At 46.4% G+C, this 15,592-nt stretch overlaps 1 protein-coding gene across 2 annotated transcripts in view; it reads left to right on the plus strand.

The window, feature by feature from the left end:
• The window catches only part of HYDIN (HYDIN axonemal central pair apparatus protein), a 606,889-nt gene that overhangs the window by 505,565 nt on the left and 85,732 nt on the right, over positions 1–15,592 (plus strand). For both annotated transcript variants that reach the window (XM_068260328.1, XM_068260329.1), the window contains 3 exons: positions 280–490; positions 678–902; positions 5,772–5,910. In XM_068260328.1, coding sequence (XP_068116429.1) covers positions 280–490; positions 678–902; positions 5,772–5,910 — 575 coding nt within the window. The remainder of the gene's footprint in view (positions 1–279; positions 491–677; positions 903–5,771; positions 5,911–15,592) is intronic.

Below are 15,592 nucleotides of genomic sequence, written 5' to 3' on the forward strand. Positions count from 1 at the left end.
GGGAACCCATGTGAGGAGGGAGTCAAGGTCTGGGGCCGAGAGGTGCGGTTGTGTATCCTCTGCATATAGGTGGTATTGAAAGCCAAATGAGTTAGTTACCAAGACCATGCATGAAAATGGAAAAGAGGAGGGGACCGAGGACAGAGCCTTGAGGTACCCCTACAGACACCCCTACAGAGACCCCTACAGTATGTGGCACTCATGTTGTTACTGATCACAGATAGTTCTGGTAAATTAGGATGCTGAGTGTTTTGTCCTTATGTTACATTTTATTGGCAGAGCCCTTGGGTAGCGCACGCAGCTCGTCCTCACACAGCCGGCCTTCCAGCGCCCTGGAGAGCGTATCGTCTTTGTTGTCGGTAGGAGTAGAGGCGTCTCCATTCTCTGTTCACCCCAGCAGTGGCAGCATCAAGCCAAGGCAGAGACAGGAATTCTCCATCAAGTTCTCTCCAGTGAAAGTTGTTGAATTTGAAGCTCGACTGACCTGCAGGTGAGGTGAACGTTCTTGGGACTTCTTCTGAGCTGCATGACATGGTTTCCCTTAAAAACAGCCCAGAGCATTTCATCAGAATGTTTGTATTTGTGAAGAGCCTTGATCTCCTTTGGTGCCCTTTGCAAGTTACAGGTTTTTTTTTCACCTGCCTTCACACTTCTGTCCCCATGCCTCTGTCTTGCAGTATCCCGAACTTGTCTCCCGGGCAACTCGAACCACGTTTCCTTCTTCGAGGCCGCAGTCTTCTGCCATATTGCCACTTCCAGCTGGAGGATTCAGACTACATCAGCAGCGGCAGACGTAACCCGGAGCTGGGGGGACCCCATGGCGCCCCTTCAGGGACCACCTTAGATCCCAACACCAGGGTTGTGGAGTTTACTTCAGTGGGAGTGAAGGCCAGGAATGGCAGGTAATGATCATTCATCTATGATTTCAGGAGGGTGGTTTGCCTCCTGCTGTATCTTGGCTGTTCCCATCCACCTTGGAGCTATTGTTCTATTCCTAAAGTTGGGCAAAGATCACTCCATGCATGGCCAGATCAGCCATTAGATACATGCCTTATGATTGAATCTGATCAGAGAGATATCTAATATCTGTCACCTGCCCAAACACTCTTCAGCAAATCGCAATAAACTTCAACATGAAATTGATTACAAATCGTCTTGCGCCCCCCTTCCCCAAGTGTAAAGTGCCCCCACCCCCCATGCCCATGCTATGGTATTCGGTGTCACCAAGAGCGCAAGTGTCATATTCGGTGTCACCAAGAGCGCAAGTGTCATGTGGTAGCCATGCATACGGTGATGGCACACACATGATAGGGCCGGGAGAGACTTTGGAACACTACACACCGGCACGGAGGGCGTCATACTTTACACTCGGGAAGATTGTTGCGATACTGAATGACGTTACCACTGGTGACATCTTACCAGTGCACATGTGGGGGTCACTTTACACTTGTGAGGACTGTTGTGATATGGAACGTCATTACTGCCATGCTCCCAATCGAGCTCTTTGACCGAGATTTTCCAGAATGTCCGCTGAATCCTCGTGAATGATTTTGGCCAAAGAGAAAGATTGAGCAGGCGGCCAAGTTGTGGTAGTGATTTCCTTCTGATTCAATAAATTCTGGAATTGGGCTGCAATATCGGGTGATATATGGGAACCTTTAGAATTATACAGTATTTCCAGCCCCCTTGGGATCTCTGAATGTTCAGCATGCCCACCCTAAGGTCCTACTCACACCCATCTTGTAGTTGTGTTACCAAACACCTTGCTAGTCCTCTACTCCCTTCTGCCTCGGCCAATTCACAGTTACCAGCAATACAACAGGACATCATATATGAAATATATTGTCTCTGCTCCTCCCATCCCTGGGCGCTATAGCAACCTTTGTGGCCATATGGCTATTACAGATGGCCTGGATTCTACTCGCTTTCAACATATATGGCCCAATCTAATTCACTATTTCTCCTACGTTTTCATCTTCTGTTTAGAATAACTTTAGCACTATAGAATTGAAAAAGTACCAAAAAGTGGGTGAAATAGTACTATCAATATTATTCTGAGTATTGTCTGCTCGCTGGCGGAGCATTTTATTAGTACACGAGAAAACTTAGGAGAGAAGGGGAATTGGATTGGTCCAATAATCTGTCTTATCTTGGGATGTTCTTCCCACCAGCCTGTTAGTCATCCTCCCTTTCACTGCAGTTTATATTCCTGTCCATCTTGGGATGATATTCTCCCTCCCCTGGAAATAGGTGTGTTCTGTTCTGGAATTATATGTTGGCGTTTTATTCCCACCCACCTTAGATGTCCACAACCCAGAAAAGAAACTCTAACCCAAGCACCGCACCATATTGTATACAATATAAAGAGGTCTTCTATACCTGCATTTAAAGGGGGCTTAGATGCTTTCCTTGCGTTGAAAGACACCCATGGCTACAATTACTAGGTAATGCCTAATGATGTTGATCCAGGGATTTTATCTGATTGCCATCTGGAGTCGGGAAGGAATTTTTCCCTTTTGGGGCTAATTGGACCATGCCTTGTAAGGGTTTTTCACCTTCCTCTGGATCAACAGGGGTATGTGAGGGAGCAGGCTGGAGTTGTACTTTATACTGGTTGAACTCGATGGACGTATGTATTTTTTCAACCAAAATAACTATGTAACTATGTCTTTATTTCAGCAATGATCCACCAATTGCTTGTATGTACAAAAAAGGGGGGAGAACCCCAAAGGCATAAAAACAACTAAAACATCCCATAAAAATTCTCCATGTTGGTATACCTGTTGTAATATTGGTAAATTAGCATATACAATAATATATCCTGAACAGCACTGGGGGCTCTGATTAGAGCTCCCAATCTGTATGAACCGGGTTCAGTATAAGTAAGGTGCAGTGCTAGTGGCTCAATACAAAATCATCCTTCAAGTGAATAACCACTATACAATATAAATCAAAACAGAAATGATCCAATGAAAAATCCACTTATACCAACTATCAAATAATCCCACTATTGTGGAATAGTGCTGATAAAGTGCAAAAATATGTTCAATAAAGAGAAAACCAGCATCTAGTATCAGCAGGTTATGGGTGACAGAGAAGCAGCCCACAAATAGAGTGCATACGTAAAGTAAGATATACTTAGCCCAGGGGAAGAGGAGATGAACAGCAGGTGCAATGGAGAGACGCAAGATCACCTCTAGCAACCCCACTAGTTACGCCGGCGCAACCCCACTTCATCAAGGAGAGGAGAGACCTCTCTTGTCATTGTCTGGCAAATGTACACACTTGGAAACTCACCACTGAAGTGACCAAGACATGTAAAGAAAAACACAGTGTACCAGAGATGATAAAAAAATATATATACACATACCTGGGGCTTCCACCAGCCCCCTTCCCTGATTGCTTCCTCCCTGTCCTCCTCTGCTGACTGCAGCCGCTGCTAGGTGGCCCAGTAAATCTGCCAGTCGGGTCCAGTCAGCACAGGGTCAATCTGGGCGGGTGCGCTCTCCCATCGCCTGCACAGTAGTTGTAGTAGCAGGATGCTCCTGGCTACGGGACTATGATAGGCCGCGCATGCGCAGAACGCCCCAACTATAGGAGTTACCGGGCTGCCTAGCGGAGGATCCTGGGAGGTCTGCGAGGGAGCGATCAGCCTGTAGGGGGCTGGAGGAAGCCCCAGGTATGTACAATGCAAAGACCAGGGATTATTTCACTTCACCTCTGAATATCCTGTGAAAATGGAAGCAAACATGGCAGACAGCTAGCTGTTCCACACAGTGTAATGGATGACATACAGCCCCAATCCAGTAGGGGTAGCTATTGCATAGAAAACGATGTTTATTACAGAGAAAAAGACAGGCTCTTGGGTGAATTTACAGTTTGGCATAACATATAAACTTGTCTTTATAGTTATCCTACCTGCCTTTAACCCAAAGAAATACAAAGAGGAGGTGGGAGGGGTCAGGTGATGGCTGTGTGCTGGGGAAGACACTCCCACTGTACTGGCAGCTCTGTACTTTGTGCACACATCTCTGGGTCATGTGACTGACTGTCCAAAAGGAATCTCTTTGGAACATTTGCATAAGATATGCAAACTGTGTGAGTGATAGCATTGTCCCCTATTTACTGATAATCACATATCCAGGAGAGGGAACTGGGGCCTGAAGTGAGAGGGACATGGAGGCTGCCATATTTATTTCCTATTAAACAATACCAGTTGCCTGGCAGCTCGGCTGATCTGTTTGGCAGTGGTGTGGTAATCTCCCCAGAAACAAGCATGAAGCTAATCTTGTCAGATCAGGCAATAATGTCAGAAACACCTGATCGGCTGCATGCTTGTTCAGGGGCTAAAAGTGTTAGAGGAATAGAGGATCAGCAGGACAGCCAGGCAACTGGTAATGCTTAAAAGGAAATAAATATGACAGCCTCCATATCCCTTTCACTCCAGTTGTCCTTTAACCACTTAAGCCTATCTGGACGAATATATCCGTCCAGATAGGTTGTTGTGAGAAAACGCGGAAAAGCCGCCGCAAGTACTCAGAGTAAGGCGGCTAATTCCGCGTTTAACATGGCAGCTGGCGCGCAGGGACCTGCATTCACTGGCCTGACGGAGCGCGGAGAAACCGCCGCATGCCCAGAGAACAGGGCGGCGGATTCCACGTCCGATGCGGTGGTTTGCACGCATAGGCCTATCTCCGCCTGTACTGCTGAATGCGGAAGAAACGCCGCACGCTCAGACAGCGGTACAGCGGATTCCGCATCCAGAACAGCAGAGACGTTACTACACATGTCTGGTGTGGCTGGGACTGATAGTCCACACAGATTCAGGAGGACGCGCGCGCGCGCGGAGAGGCAGAGCATTTATGACAGCCAGAGGGGTGTCAGTTGACCAGGCCGGTCAGCTGACAATTCTTTCAGGTGTTATTGGTCCAGCACTTAGGGGAGGCGCTGGTGAGCGCTGGTGTATATATACTGGGTGCTGGTCATTCCTCTGGTGTCTGGCGTTGCGATCACTACGTGGTAGCACTCAGACCTTATCAGTATCTGTGATATTCTGTTATTATCTGTGTTATGATTTAGACCAGTTTCCTAGGTCTTGAGGATCAAGGAACTCACACCTTAGTCTAGGAATTCTGTTATTATCTGTGTTATGATCTAGACCAGTTTCCAAGGTGTTGATGACCAAGGAACTCACACCTTAGTCTAGGAATTGTTGATTATTTGTTATGACCTTCTGCTTTCCAGACCATTCTTCTGATCTCTGATTTTGTACCTTTGTCTTTCTGATAACCTGTTGCCGACTCTGCTAGCCTTAGGATTCGGCATCTGTCTCCTGTCTCTGTACTTTATCTGTCCGTGTGTTAACGACCTGGCCTGCCCGACCTCGAGAACTATCTCTCCTGTTAAGAGATAGTTCACAGAGCTGTCAGTGACACTCCTTCATTGGTGTCACTCACGTTCTGTCCTTCCCACTCTCAGCCTGACTCCTCCCTGCGGAGAGTTCAGGCTGACGGAAGGAACTTGCTGCGGAGCATTACTCCTTATTGCTCTAGCACTTCAGGTGCGGTCCTCAAAGTATTTCTGTTGCACCAATACACTCTCATCACTCAGGTGTCCAGAGGTTAGTAATATATCTGATTATCGGTGATACTGCAGATCATCAATAATCAGGTATATATCTGCATATCTCGGTGATACTGCTGATTACCGGTAATCAGACCCTCTCTGTGTTACACTTTGACTTTGATCCTGTTTGTAATTGTCCTTTATAGAACCTTTGGCATTATGAACCCCACAAATAGCCCCTACTCCTTCCTGTGGACATGTGAAGACCCCCCAGATATCCAGCACTCTCCAGTATTCCGCTGTCTGAATGATCGAGGAGTGATTCAGCCTGAAAAGAAGGTGGAGGTAGGTTCCATGACTGCCTCTTTATGGAAGTACACGTTCTCTGGCCATCACTATGACACGCCTCTTACTAAGCCCCGCCCCTCTTTGCTCATGAGCAGGCCTGGGAGGACCAAATGTATTTCTTTTTAACCTCCCTGGCGGAACGCTGTTTCAGTGGCTGCGTCCACGGGAGGGATTTTTTTAATTAAAAGTGTTTTTTTTTTTTTTTTTAGCTAGCACTAGGCTAGCTAACTATGTGGCCCAAGTCCCCCGGCACCTCTCTGACCCCCCGCCCCCCACCGATCGCCGCCGGCAACACTCACCCGTCCGCGATCCCGCGAGAGATGCAGCTTCCCAATTAGCTTCACTTGTCGCTATGGCGACGATCGGACATGACGTCATGCGCAGTTCCAATTCTCCCCATAGTGAAGCCTGGAGCTGATTGGGAAGCTGCGCTATCGCGGGATCCCTGGGGGGTACTTATACCGGTGGTGATCGGAGGGGACCGGAGGGACTTGGGCCACATAGTTAGCTAGCCTAGTGCTACCTTAACAATAGGCAATTAATTTTATTTTAAAAAAATCCTCCCGGGGCGATGTGATCCCCTACAGCGGCTAGCTTATCGCCAGGGAGGTTAAAGAATGCCAATTGCCTGGCTGTCCTGCTGTTCCTTTTGAACCACACACCTGAAACAAGCATATCACACGTGGCTAATATGGCCAGACTTACATCACAGCACCTGATGCTCATACTCCTTCTAGGTCAATGGCTATAAAGAGACAAGTATTAAACGGGTTCTGTGGCCTTTTAAAAAACAAAAAGTGTCACTTACCTGGGGCTTCTACCGGCCCCCTGCGGCTATCAAGTCCCGCGCTGTCACTGAAGAGTCCTCAGTTCCTCGCCGCGGGTCACCTGCAAATTATTCATCTAACTAGACGACTGTCACTGCGGTTGCGCGGCTGCACGTGTCCTCGCTCACGTCTCCGGGAGCTTACTGTGCAGGCACACCTGACAGAACACCTGAACTGAGAGTGATATTGAGGCTGCCATGTTTATTTCCTGTTAAAGCAGTAGGATCAGCCATACTATGCCAGGGAAAAAACACATATATAAGTAAATAAATACTTGATCTACTTACATAACACATGTATTGTACTGTCCACGTTTTGATTTCAGTGAATGTTATATAGTAAATGAAGAGAATTCTGTTCCTGGTGGGGGCCATGTCTTTTGCCCACAGTTTAGGCTAAATGCTGATGTCATTTCTGCCCTTAACTTTTTTTTTCTCCTCCAATCGCTGAGTTGCCTCAGTCTTGCTTGTAAACACAAGTGAGCAGAGGATCATGTTTCAGCTAGGCAGCTGGGCAGGGAAATAAAGGGAAGAGGAGGAATATATTATAGATAAAAAGACCCCCCCCCCCCCGCATGAAACTGTTTGGCAATGGCAATTAAAGGGCCGGTGCTCCTAAGATATGTGATAACTCTAAACCATACCAGCAGAACAAGTTTTGCAAGTTTTGAATGCAGGATTAGCATCTTTATCACTTAATACGCTCAGACCAGTTCCTGTTGAAATTCCATTTTTATGGTGACAATCTGGCTTACCAGTTGCCTGGCAGCCCTGCTAATCTATTTGGCTGCAGTAGTGTCTGCATCACACACCCGGAACAAGCATGCAGATCTGACAATAATGTCAGAAACACCTGATCTGCTGCATGCTTGTTCAGGGTTTATGGCTAATAGTATTAGAGGCAGAGGATCAGCAGGGCTGCCAGGCAATGTGCATTGTTTAAAAGGAAATAAATATAGCAGTCTCCATATCCCTCTCTCTTAAGGTGTGCTTTACATAGGCCAGCAGGCATTATGGCGTAAGTGGCTTGTGCATACGCAGAAACATTTACAGCTGGCATTCTGGCGTAAGTGGCTTGTGCATACGCAGAAACATTTACAGCTGGCATTATGGCGTAAGTGGCTTGTGCATACGCAGAAACATTTACAGCTGGCATTATGGCGTAAGTGGCTTGTGCATACGCAGAAACATTTACAGCTGGCATTATGGCGTAAGTGGCTTGTGCATACGCAGAAACATTTACAGCTGGCATTATGGCGTAAGTGGCTTGTGCATACGCAGAAACATTTACAGCTGGCATTATGGCGTAAGTGGCTTGTGCATACGCAGAAACATTTACAGCTGGCATTATGGCGTAAGTGGCTTGTGCATACGCAGAAACATTTACAGCTGGCATTATGGCGTAAGTGGCTTGTGCATACGCAGAAACATTTACAGCTGGCATTATGGCGTAAGTGGCTTGTGCATACGCAGAAACATTTACAGCTGGCATTATGGCGTAAGTGGCTTGTGCATACGCAGAAACATTTACAGCTGGCATTATGGCGTAAGTGGCTTGTGCATACGCAGAAACATTTACAGCTGGCATTATGGCGTAAGTGGCTTGTGCATACACAGAAACATTTACAGCTGGCATTCTGGCGTAAGTGGCTTGTGCATACGCAGAAACATTTACAGCTGGTATTCTGGCGTAAGTGGCTTGTGCATACGCAGAAACATTTACAGCTGGCATTCTGGCGTAAGTGGCTTGTGCATACACAGAAACATTTACAGCTGGCATTATGGCGTAAGTGGCTTGTGCATACGCAGAAACATTTACAGCTGGCATTATGGCGTAAGTGGCTTGTGCATACGCATACACATTTTACAGCTGGCATTATGGCGTAAGTGGCTCGTGCATACACAGAAACATTTACAGCTGGCATTATGGCGTAAGTGGCTTGTGCATACGCAGAAACATTTACAGCTGGCATTATGGCGTAAGTGGCTTGTGCATACGCAGAAACATTTACAGCTGGCATTATGGTGTAAGTGGCTTGTGCATACGCATACACATTTACAGCTGGCATTATGGTGTAAGTGGCTTGTGCATACGCAGAAACATTTACAGCTGGCATTATGGTGTAAGTGGCATATGCATACGCAGAAACATTTACAGCTGGCATTATGGCGTAAGTGGCTCGTGCATACGCAGAAACATTTACAGCTGGCATTCTGGCGTAAGTGGCTTGTGCATACGCAGAAACATTTACAGCTGGCATTATGGCGTAAGTGGCTTGTGCATACGCAGAAACATTTACAGCTGGCATTATGGCGTAAGTGGCTTGTGCATACGCAGAAACATTTACAGCTGGCATTATGGCGTAAGTGGCTTGTGCATACGCAGAAACATTTACAGCTGGCATTATGGTGTAAGTGGCTTGTGCATACGCATACACATTTACAGCTGGCATTATGGAGTAAGTGGCTTGTGCATACGCAGAAACATTTACAGCTGGCATTATGGCGTAAGTGGCTTGTGCATACGCAGAAACATTTACAGCTGGCATTATGGCGTAAGTGGCTTGTGCATACGCAGAAACATTTACAGCTGGCATTATGGCGTAAGTGGCTTGTGCATACGCAGAAACATTTACAGCTGGCATTATGGTGTAAGTGGCTTGTGCATACGCAGAAACATTTACAGCTGGCATTATGGCGTAAGTGGCTTGTGCATACGCAGAAACATTTACAGCTGGCATTATGGCGTAAGTGGCTTGTGCATACGCAGAAACATTTACAGCTGGCATTCTGGCGTAAGTGGCTTGTGCATACGCAGAAACATTTACAGCTGGCATTATGGCGTAAGTGGCTTGTGCATACGCAGAAACATTTACAGCTGGCATTATGGCGTAAGTGGCTTGTGCATACGCAGAAACATTTACAGCTGGCATTATGACGTAAGTGGATTGTGCATACGCAGAAACATTTACAGCTGGCATTATGGCGTAAGTGGCTTGTGCATACGCAGAAACATTTACAGCTGGCATTATGGCGTAAGTGGCTTGTGCATACGCAGAAACATTTACAGCTGGCATTATGGCGTAAGTGGCTTGTGCATATGCAGAAACATTTACAGCTGGCATTATGGCGTAAGTGGCTTGTGCATACGCAGAAACATTTACAGCTGGCATTATGGCGTAAGTGGCTTGTGCATACGCAGAAACATTTACAGCTGGCATTATGGCGTAAGTGGCTTGTGCATACGCAGAAACATTTACAGCTGGCATTATGGCGTAAGTGGCTTGTGCATACGCAGAAACATTTACAGCTGGCATTATGGCGTAAGTGGCTTGTGCATACGCAGAAACATTTACAGCTGGCATTATGGCGTAAGTGGCTTGTGCATACGCAGAAACATTTACAGCTGGCATTATGGCGTAAGTGGCTTGTGCATACGCAGAAACATTTACAGCTGGCATTATGGCGTAAGTGGCTTGTGCATACGCAGAAACATTTACAGCTGGCATTATGGCGTAAGTGGCTTGTGCATACGCAGAAACATTTACAGCTGGCATTATGGCGTAAGTGGCTTGTGCATACGCAGAAACATTTACAGCTGGCATTATGGTGTAAGTGGCTTGTGCATACGCAGAAACATTTACAGCTGGCATTATGGCGCAAGTGGCTTGTGCATACGCAGAAACATTTACAGCTGGCATTATGGTGTAAGTGGCTCGTGCATATGCAGAAACATTTACAGCTGGCATTATGGCGTAAGTGGCTTGTGCATACGCATACACATTTACAGCTGGCATTATGGAGTAAGTGGCTTGTGCATACGCAGAAACATTTACAGCTGGCATTATGGCGTAAGTGGCTTGTGCATACGCAGAAACATTTACAGCTGGCATTATGGCGTAAGTGGCTTGTGCATACGCAGAAACATTTACAGCTGGCATTATGGCGTAAGTGGCTTGTGCATACGCAGAAACATTTACAGCTGGCATTATGGTGTAAGTGGCTTGTGCATACGCAGAAACATTTACAGCTGGCATTATGGCGTAAGTGGCTTGTGCATACGCAGAAACATTTACAGCTGGCATTATGGCGTAAGTGGCTTGTGCATACGCAGAAACATTTACAGCTGGCATTATGGCGTAAGTGGCTTGTGCATACGCAGAAACATTTACAGCTGGCATTATGGCGTAAGTGGCTTGTGCATACGCAGAAACATTTACAGCTGGCATTATGGCGTAAGTGGCTTGTGCATACGCAGAAACATTTACAGCTGGCATTATGGCGTAAGTGGCTTGTGCATACGCAGAAACATTTACAGCTGGCATTATGGCGTAAGTGGCTTGTGCATACGCAGAAACATTTACAGCTGGCATTATGGCGTAAGTGGCTTGTGCATACGCAGAAACATTTACAGCTGGCATTATGGCGTAAGTGGCTTGTGCATACGCAGAAACATTTACAGCTGGCATTATGGCATAAGTGGCTTGTGCATACGCAGAAACATTTACAGCTGGCATTATGGCGTAAGTGGCTTGTGCATACGCAGAAACATTTACAGCTGGCATTATGGTGTAAGTGGCTTGTGCATACGCAGAAACATTTACAGCTGGCATTATGGCGTAAGTGGCTTGTGCATACGCAGAAACATTTACAGCTGGCATTATGGCGTAAGTGGCTTGTGCATACGCAGAAACATTTACAGCTGGCATTATGGCGTAAGTGGCTTGTGCATACGCAGAAACATTTACAGCTGGCATTATGGCGTAAGTGGCTTGTGCATACGCAGAAACATTTACAGCTGGCATTATGGCGTAAGTGGCTTGTGCATACGCAGAAACATTTACAGCTGGCATTATGGCGTAAGTGGCTTGTGCATACGCAGAAACATTTACAGCTGGCATTATGGCGTAAGTGGCTTGTGCATACGCAGAAACATTTACAGCTGGCATTATGGCGTAAGTGGCTTGTGCATACGCAGAAACATTTACAGCTGGCATTATGGCGTAAGTGGCTTGTGCATACGCAGAAACATTTACAGCTGGCATTATGGCGTAAGTGGCTTGTGCATACGCAGAAACATTTACAGCTGGCATTATGGCGTAAGTGGCTTGTGCATACGCAGAAACATTTACAGCTGGCATTATGGCGTAAGTGGCTTGTGCATACGCAGAAACATTTACAGCTGGCATTATGGCGTAAGTGGCTTGTGCATACGCAGAAACATTTACAGCTGGCATTATGGTGTAAGTGGCTTGTGCATACGCAGAAACATTTACAGCTGGCATTAGGGCGTAAGTGGCTTGTGCATACGCAGAAACATTTACAGCTGGCATTAGGGCGTAAGTGGCTTGTGCATACGCAGAAACATTTACAGCTGGCATTATGGCGTAAGTGGCTTGTGCATACGCAGAAACATTTACAGCTGGCATTATGGCGTAAGTGGCTTGTGCATACGCAGAAACATTTACAGCTGGCATTATGGCGTAAGTGGCTTGTGCATACGCAGAAACATTTACAGCTGGCATTCTGGCGTAAGTGGCTTGTGCATACGCAGAAACATTTACAGCTGGCATTCTGGCGTAAGTGGCTTGTGCATACGCAGAAACATTTACAGCTGGCATTATGGCGTAAGTAGCTTGTGCATACGCAGAAACATTTACAGCTGGCATTATGGCGTAAGTGGCATGTGCATACGCAGAAACATTTACAGCTGGCATTATGGCGTAAGTGGCTTGTGCATACGCATACACATTTTACAGCTGGCATTATGGCGTAAGTGGCTTGTGCATACGCAGAAACATTTACAGCTGGCATTATGGCGTAAGTGGCTTGTGCATACGCAGAAACATTTACAGCTGGCATTATGGCGTAAGTGGCTTGTGCATACGCAGAAACATTTACAGCTGGCATTATGACGTAAGTGGCTTGTGCATACGCAGAAACATTTACAGCTGGCATTATGACGTAAGTGGCTTGTGCATACGCAGAAACATTTACAGCTGGCATTATGGCGTAAGTAGCTTGTGCATACGCAGAAACATTTACAGCTGGCATTATGGCGTAAGTGGCATGTGCATACGCAGAAACATTTACAGCTGGCATTATGGCGTAAGTGGCTTGTGCATACGCATACACATTTTACAGCTGGCATTATGGCGTAAGTGGCTTGTGCATACGCAGAAACATTTACAGCTGGCATTATGGCGTAAGTGGCTTGTGCATACGCAGAAACATTTACAGCTGGCATTATGGCGTAAGTGGCTTGTGCATACGCAGAAACATTTACAGCTGGCATTATGACGTAAGTGGCTTGTGCATACGCAGAAACATTTACAGCTGGCATTCTGGCGTAAGTGGCTTGTGCATACGCAAAAACATTTACAGCTGGCATTATGGCGTAAGTGGCTTGTGCATACGCAGAAACATTTACAGCTGGCATTCTGGCGTAAGTGGCTTGTGCGTACGCAGAAACATTTACAGCTGGCATTATGGCGTAAGTGGCTTGTGCGTACGCAGAAACATTTACAGCTGGCATTATGGCGTAAGTGGCTTGTGCATACGCAGAAACATTTACAGCTGGCATTATGGCGTAAGTGGCTTGTGCATACGCAGAAACATTTACAGCTGGCATTCTGGCGTAAGTGGCTTGTGCATACGCAGAAACATTTACAGCTGGCATTATGGCGTAAGTGGCTTGTGCATACGCAGAAACATTTACAGCTGGCATTATGGCGTAAGTGGCTTGTGCATACGCAGAAACATTTACAGCTGGCATTATGGCGTAAGTGGCTTGTGCATACGCAGAAACATTTACAGCTGGCATTCTGGCGTAAGTGGCTAGTGCATACGCAGAAACATTTACAGCTGGCATTATGGCGTAAGTGGCTTGTGCATACGCAGAAACATTTACAGCTGGCATTCTGGCGTAAGTGGCTTGTGCATACGCAGAAACATTTACAGCTGGCATTATGGCGTAAGTGGCTTGTGCATACGCAGAAACATTTACATCTGGCATTATGGCGTAAGTGGCTTGTGCATACGCAGAAACATTTACAGCTGCCATTATGGCGTAAGTGGCTTGTGCATACGCAGAAACATTTACAGCTGGCATTATGGCGTAAGTGGCTTGTGCATACGCATACACATTTTACAGCTGGCATTATGGCGTAAGTGGCTTGTGCATACGCAGAAACATTTACAGCTGGCATTATGGCGTAAGTGGCTTGTGCATACGCAGAAACATTTACAGCTGGCATTATGGCGTAAGTGGCTTGTGCATACGCAGAAACATTTACAGCTGGCATTATGGCGTAAGTGGCTCGTGCATACGCAGAAACATTTACAGCTGGCATTATGGTGTAAGTGGCTCGTGCATACGCAGAAACATTTACAGCTGGCATTATGGCGTATGTGGCTTGTACATACGCAGAAACATTTACAGCTGGCATTATGGCGTAAGTGGCTTGTGCATACGCATACACATTTACAGCTGGCATTATGGCGTAAGTGGCTTACGCCATACGCAGAAACATTTACAGCTGGCATTATGGCGTAAGTGGCTTGTGCATACGCAGAAACATTTACAGCTGGCATTATGGCGTAAGTGGCTTGTGCATACGCAGAAACATTTACAGCTGGCATTCTGGCGTAAGTGGCTTGTGCATACGCAGAAACATTTACAGCTGGCATTATGGCGTAAGTGGCTTGTGCATACGCAGAAACATTTACAGCTGGCATTATGGCGTAAGTGGCTTGTGCATACGCAGAAACATTTACAGCTGGCATTATGGCGTAAGTGGCTTGTGCATACGCAGAAACATTTACAGCTGGCATTATGGCGTAAGTGGCTTGTGCATACGCAGAAACATTTACAGCTGGCATTATGGCGTAAGTGGCTTGTGCATACGCAGAAACATTTACAGCTGGCATTATGGCGTAAGTGGCTCGTGCATACGCAGAAACATTTACAGCTGGCATTATGGCGTAAGTGGCTTGTGCATACGCAGAAACATTTACAGCTGGCATTATGGCGTAAGTGGCTTGTGCATACGCAGAAACATTTACAGCTGGCATTATGGCGTAAGTGGCTTGTGCATACGCAGAAACATTTACAGCTGGCATTATGGCGTAAGTGGCTTGTGCATACGCATACACATTTTACAGCTGGCATTATGGCGTAAGTGGCTTGTGCATACGCAGAAACATTTACAGCTGGCATTATGGTGTAAGTGGCTTGTGCATACGCAGAAACATTTACAGCTGGCATTATGGCGTAAGTGGCTTGTGCATACGCAGAAACATTTACAGCTGGCATTATGGCGTAAGTGGCTTGTGCATACGCAGAAACATTTACAGCTGGCATTATGGCGTAAGTGGCTTGTGCATACGCAGAAACATTTACAGCTGGCATTATGGCGTAAGTGGCTTGTGCATACGCATACACATTTTACAGCTGGCATTATGGCGTAAGTGGCTTGTGCATACGCAGAAACATTTACAGCTGGCATTATGGCGTAAGTGGCTTGTGCATACGCAGAAACATTTACAGCTGGCATTATGGCGTAAGTGGCTTGTGCATACGCATACACATTTTACAGCTGGCATTATGGCGTAAGTGGCTTGTGCATACGCAGAAACATTTACAGCTGGCATTATGGCGTAAGTGGCTTGTGCATACGCAGAAACATTTACAGCTGGCATTATGGCGTAAGTGGCTTGTGCATACGCAGAAACATTTACAGCTGGCATTATGACGTAAGTGGCTTGTGCATACGCAGAAACATTTACAGCTGGCATTATGGCGTAAGTGGCTTGTGCATACGCAAAAACATTTACAGCTGGCATTATGGCGTA

Source organism: Hyperolius riggenbachi, chromosome 11 (genome assembly GCF_040937935.1).
Source record: "Hyperolius riggenbachi isolate aHypRig1 chromosome 11, aHypRig1.pri, whole genome shotgun sequence".
Lineage (NCBI taxonomy): Eukaryota > Metazoa > Chordata > Amphibia > Anura > Hyperoliidae > Hyperolius > Hyperolius riggenbachi.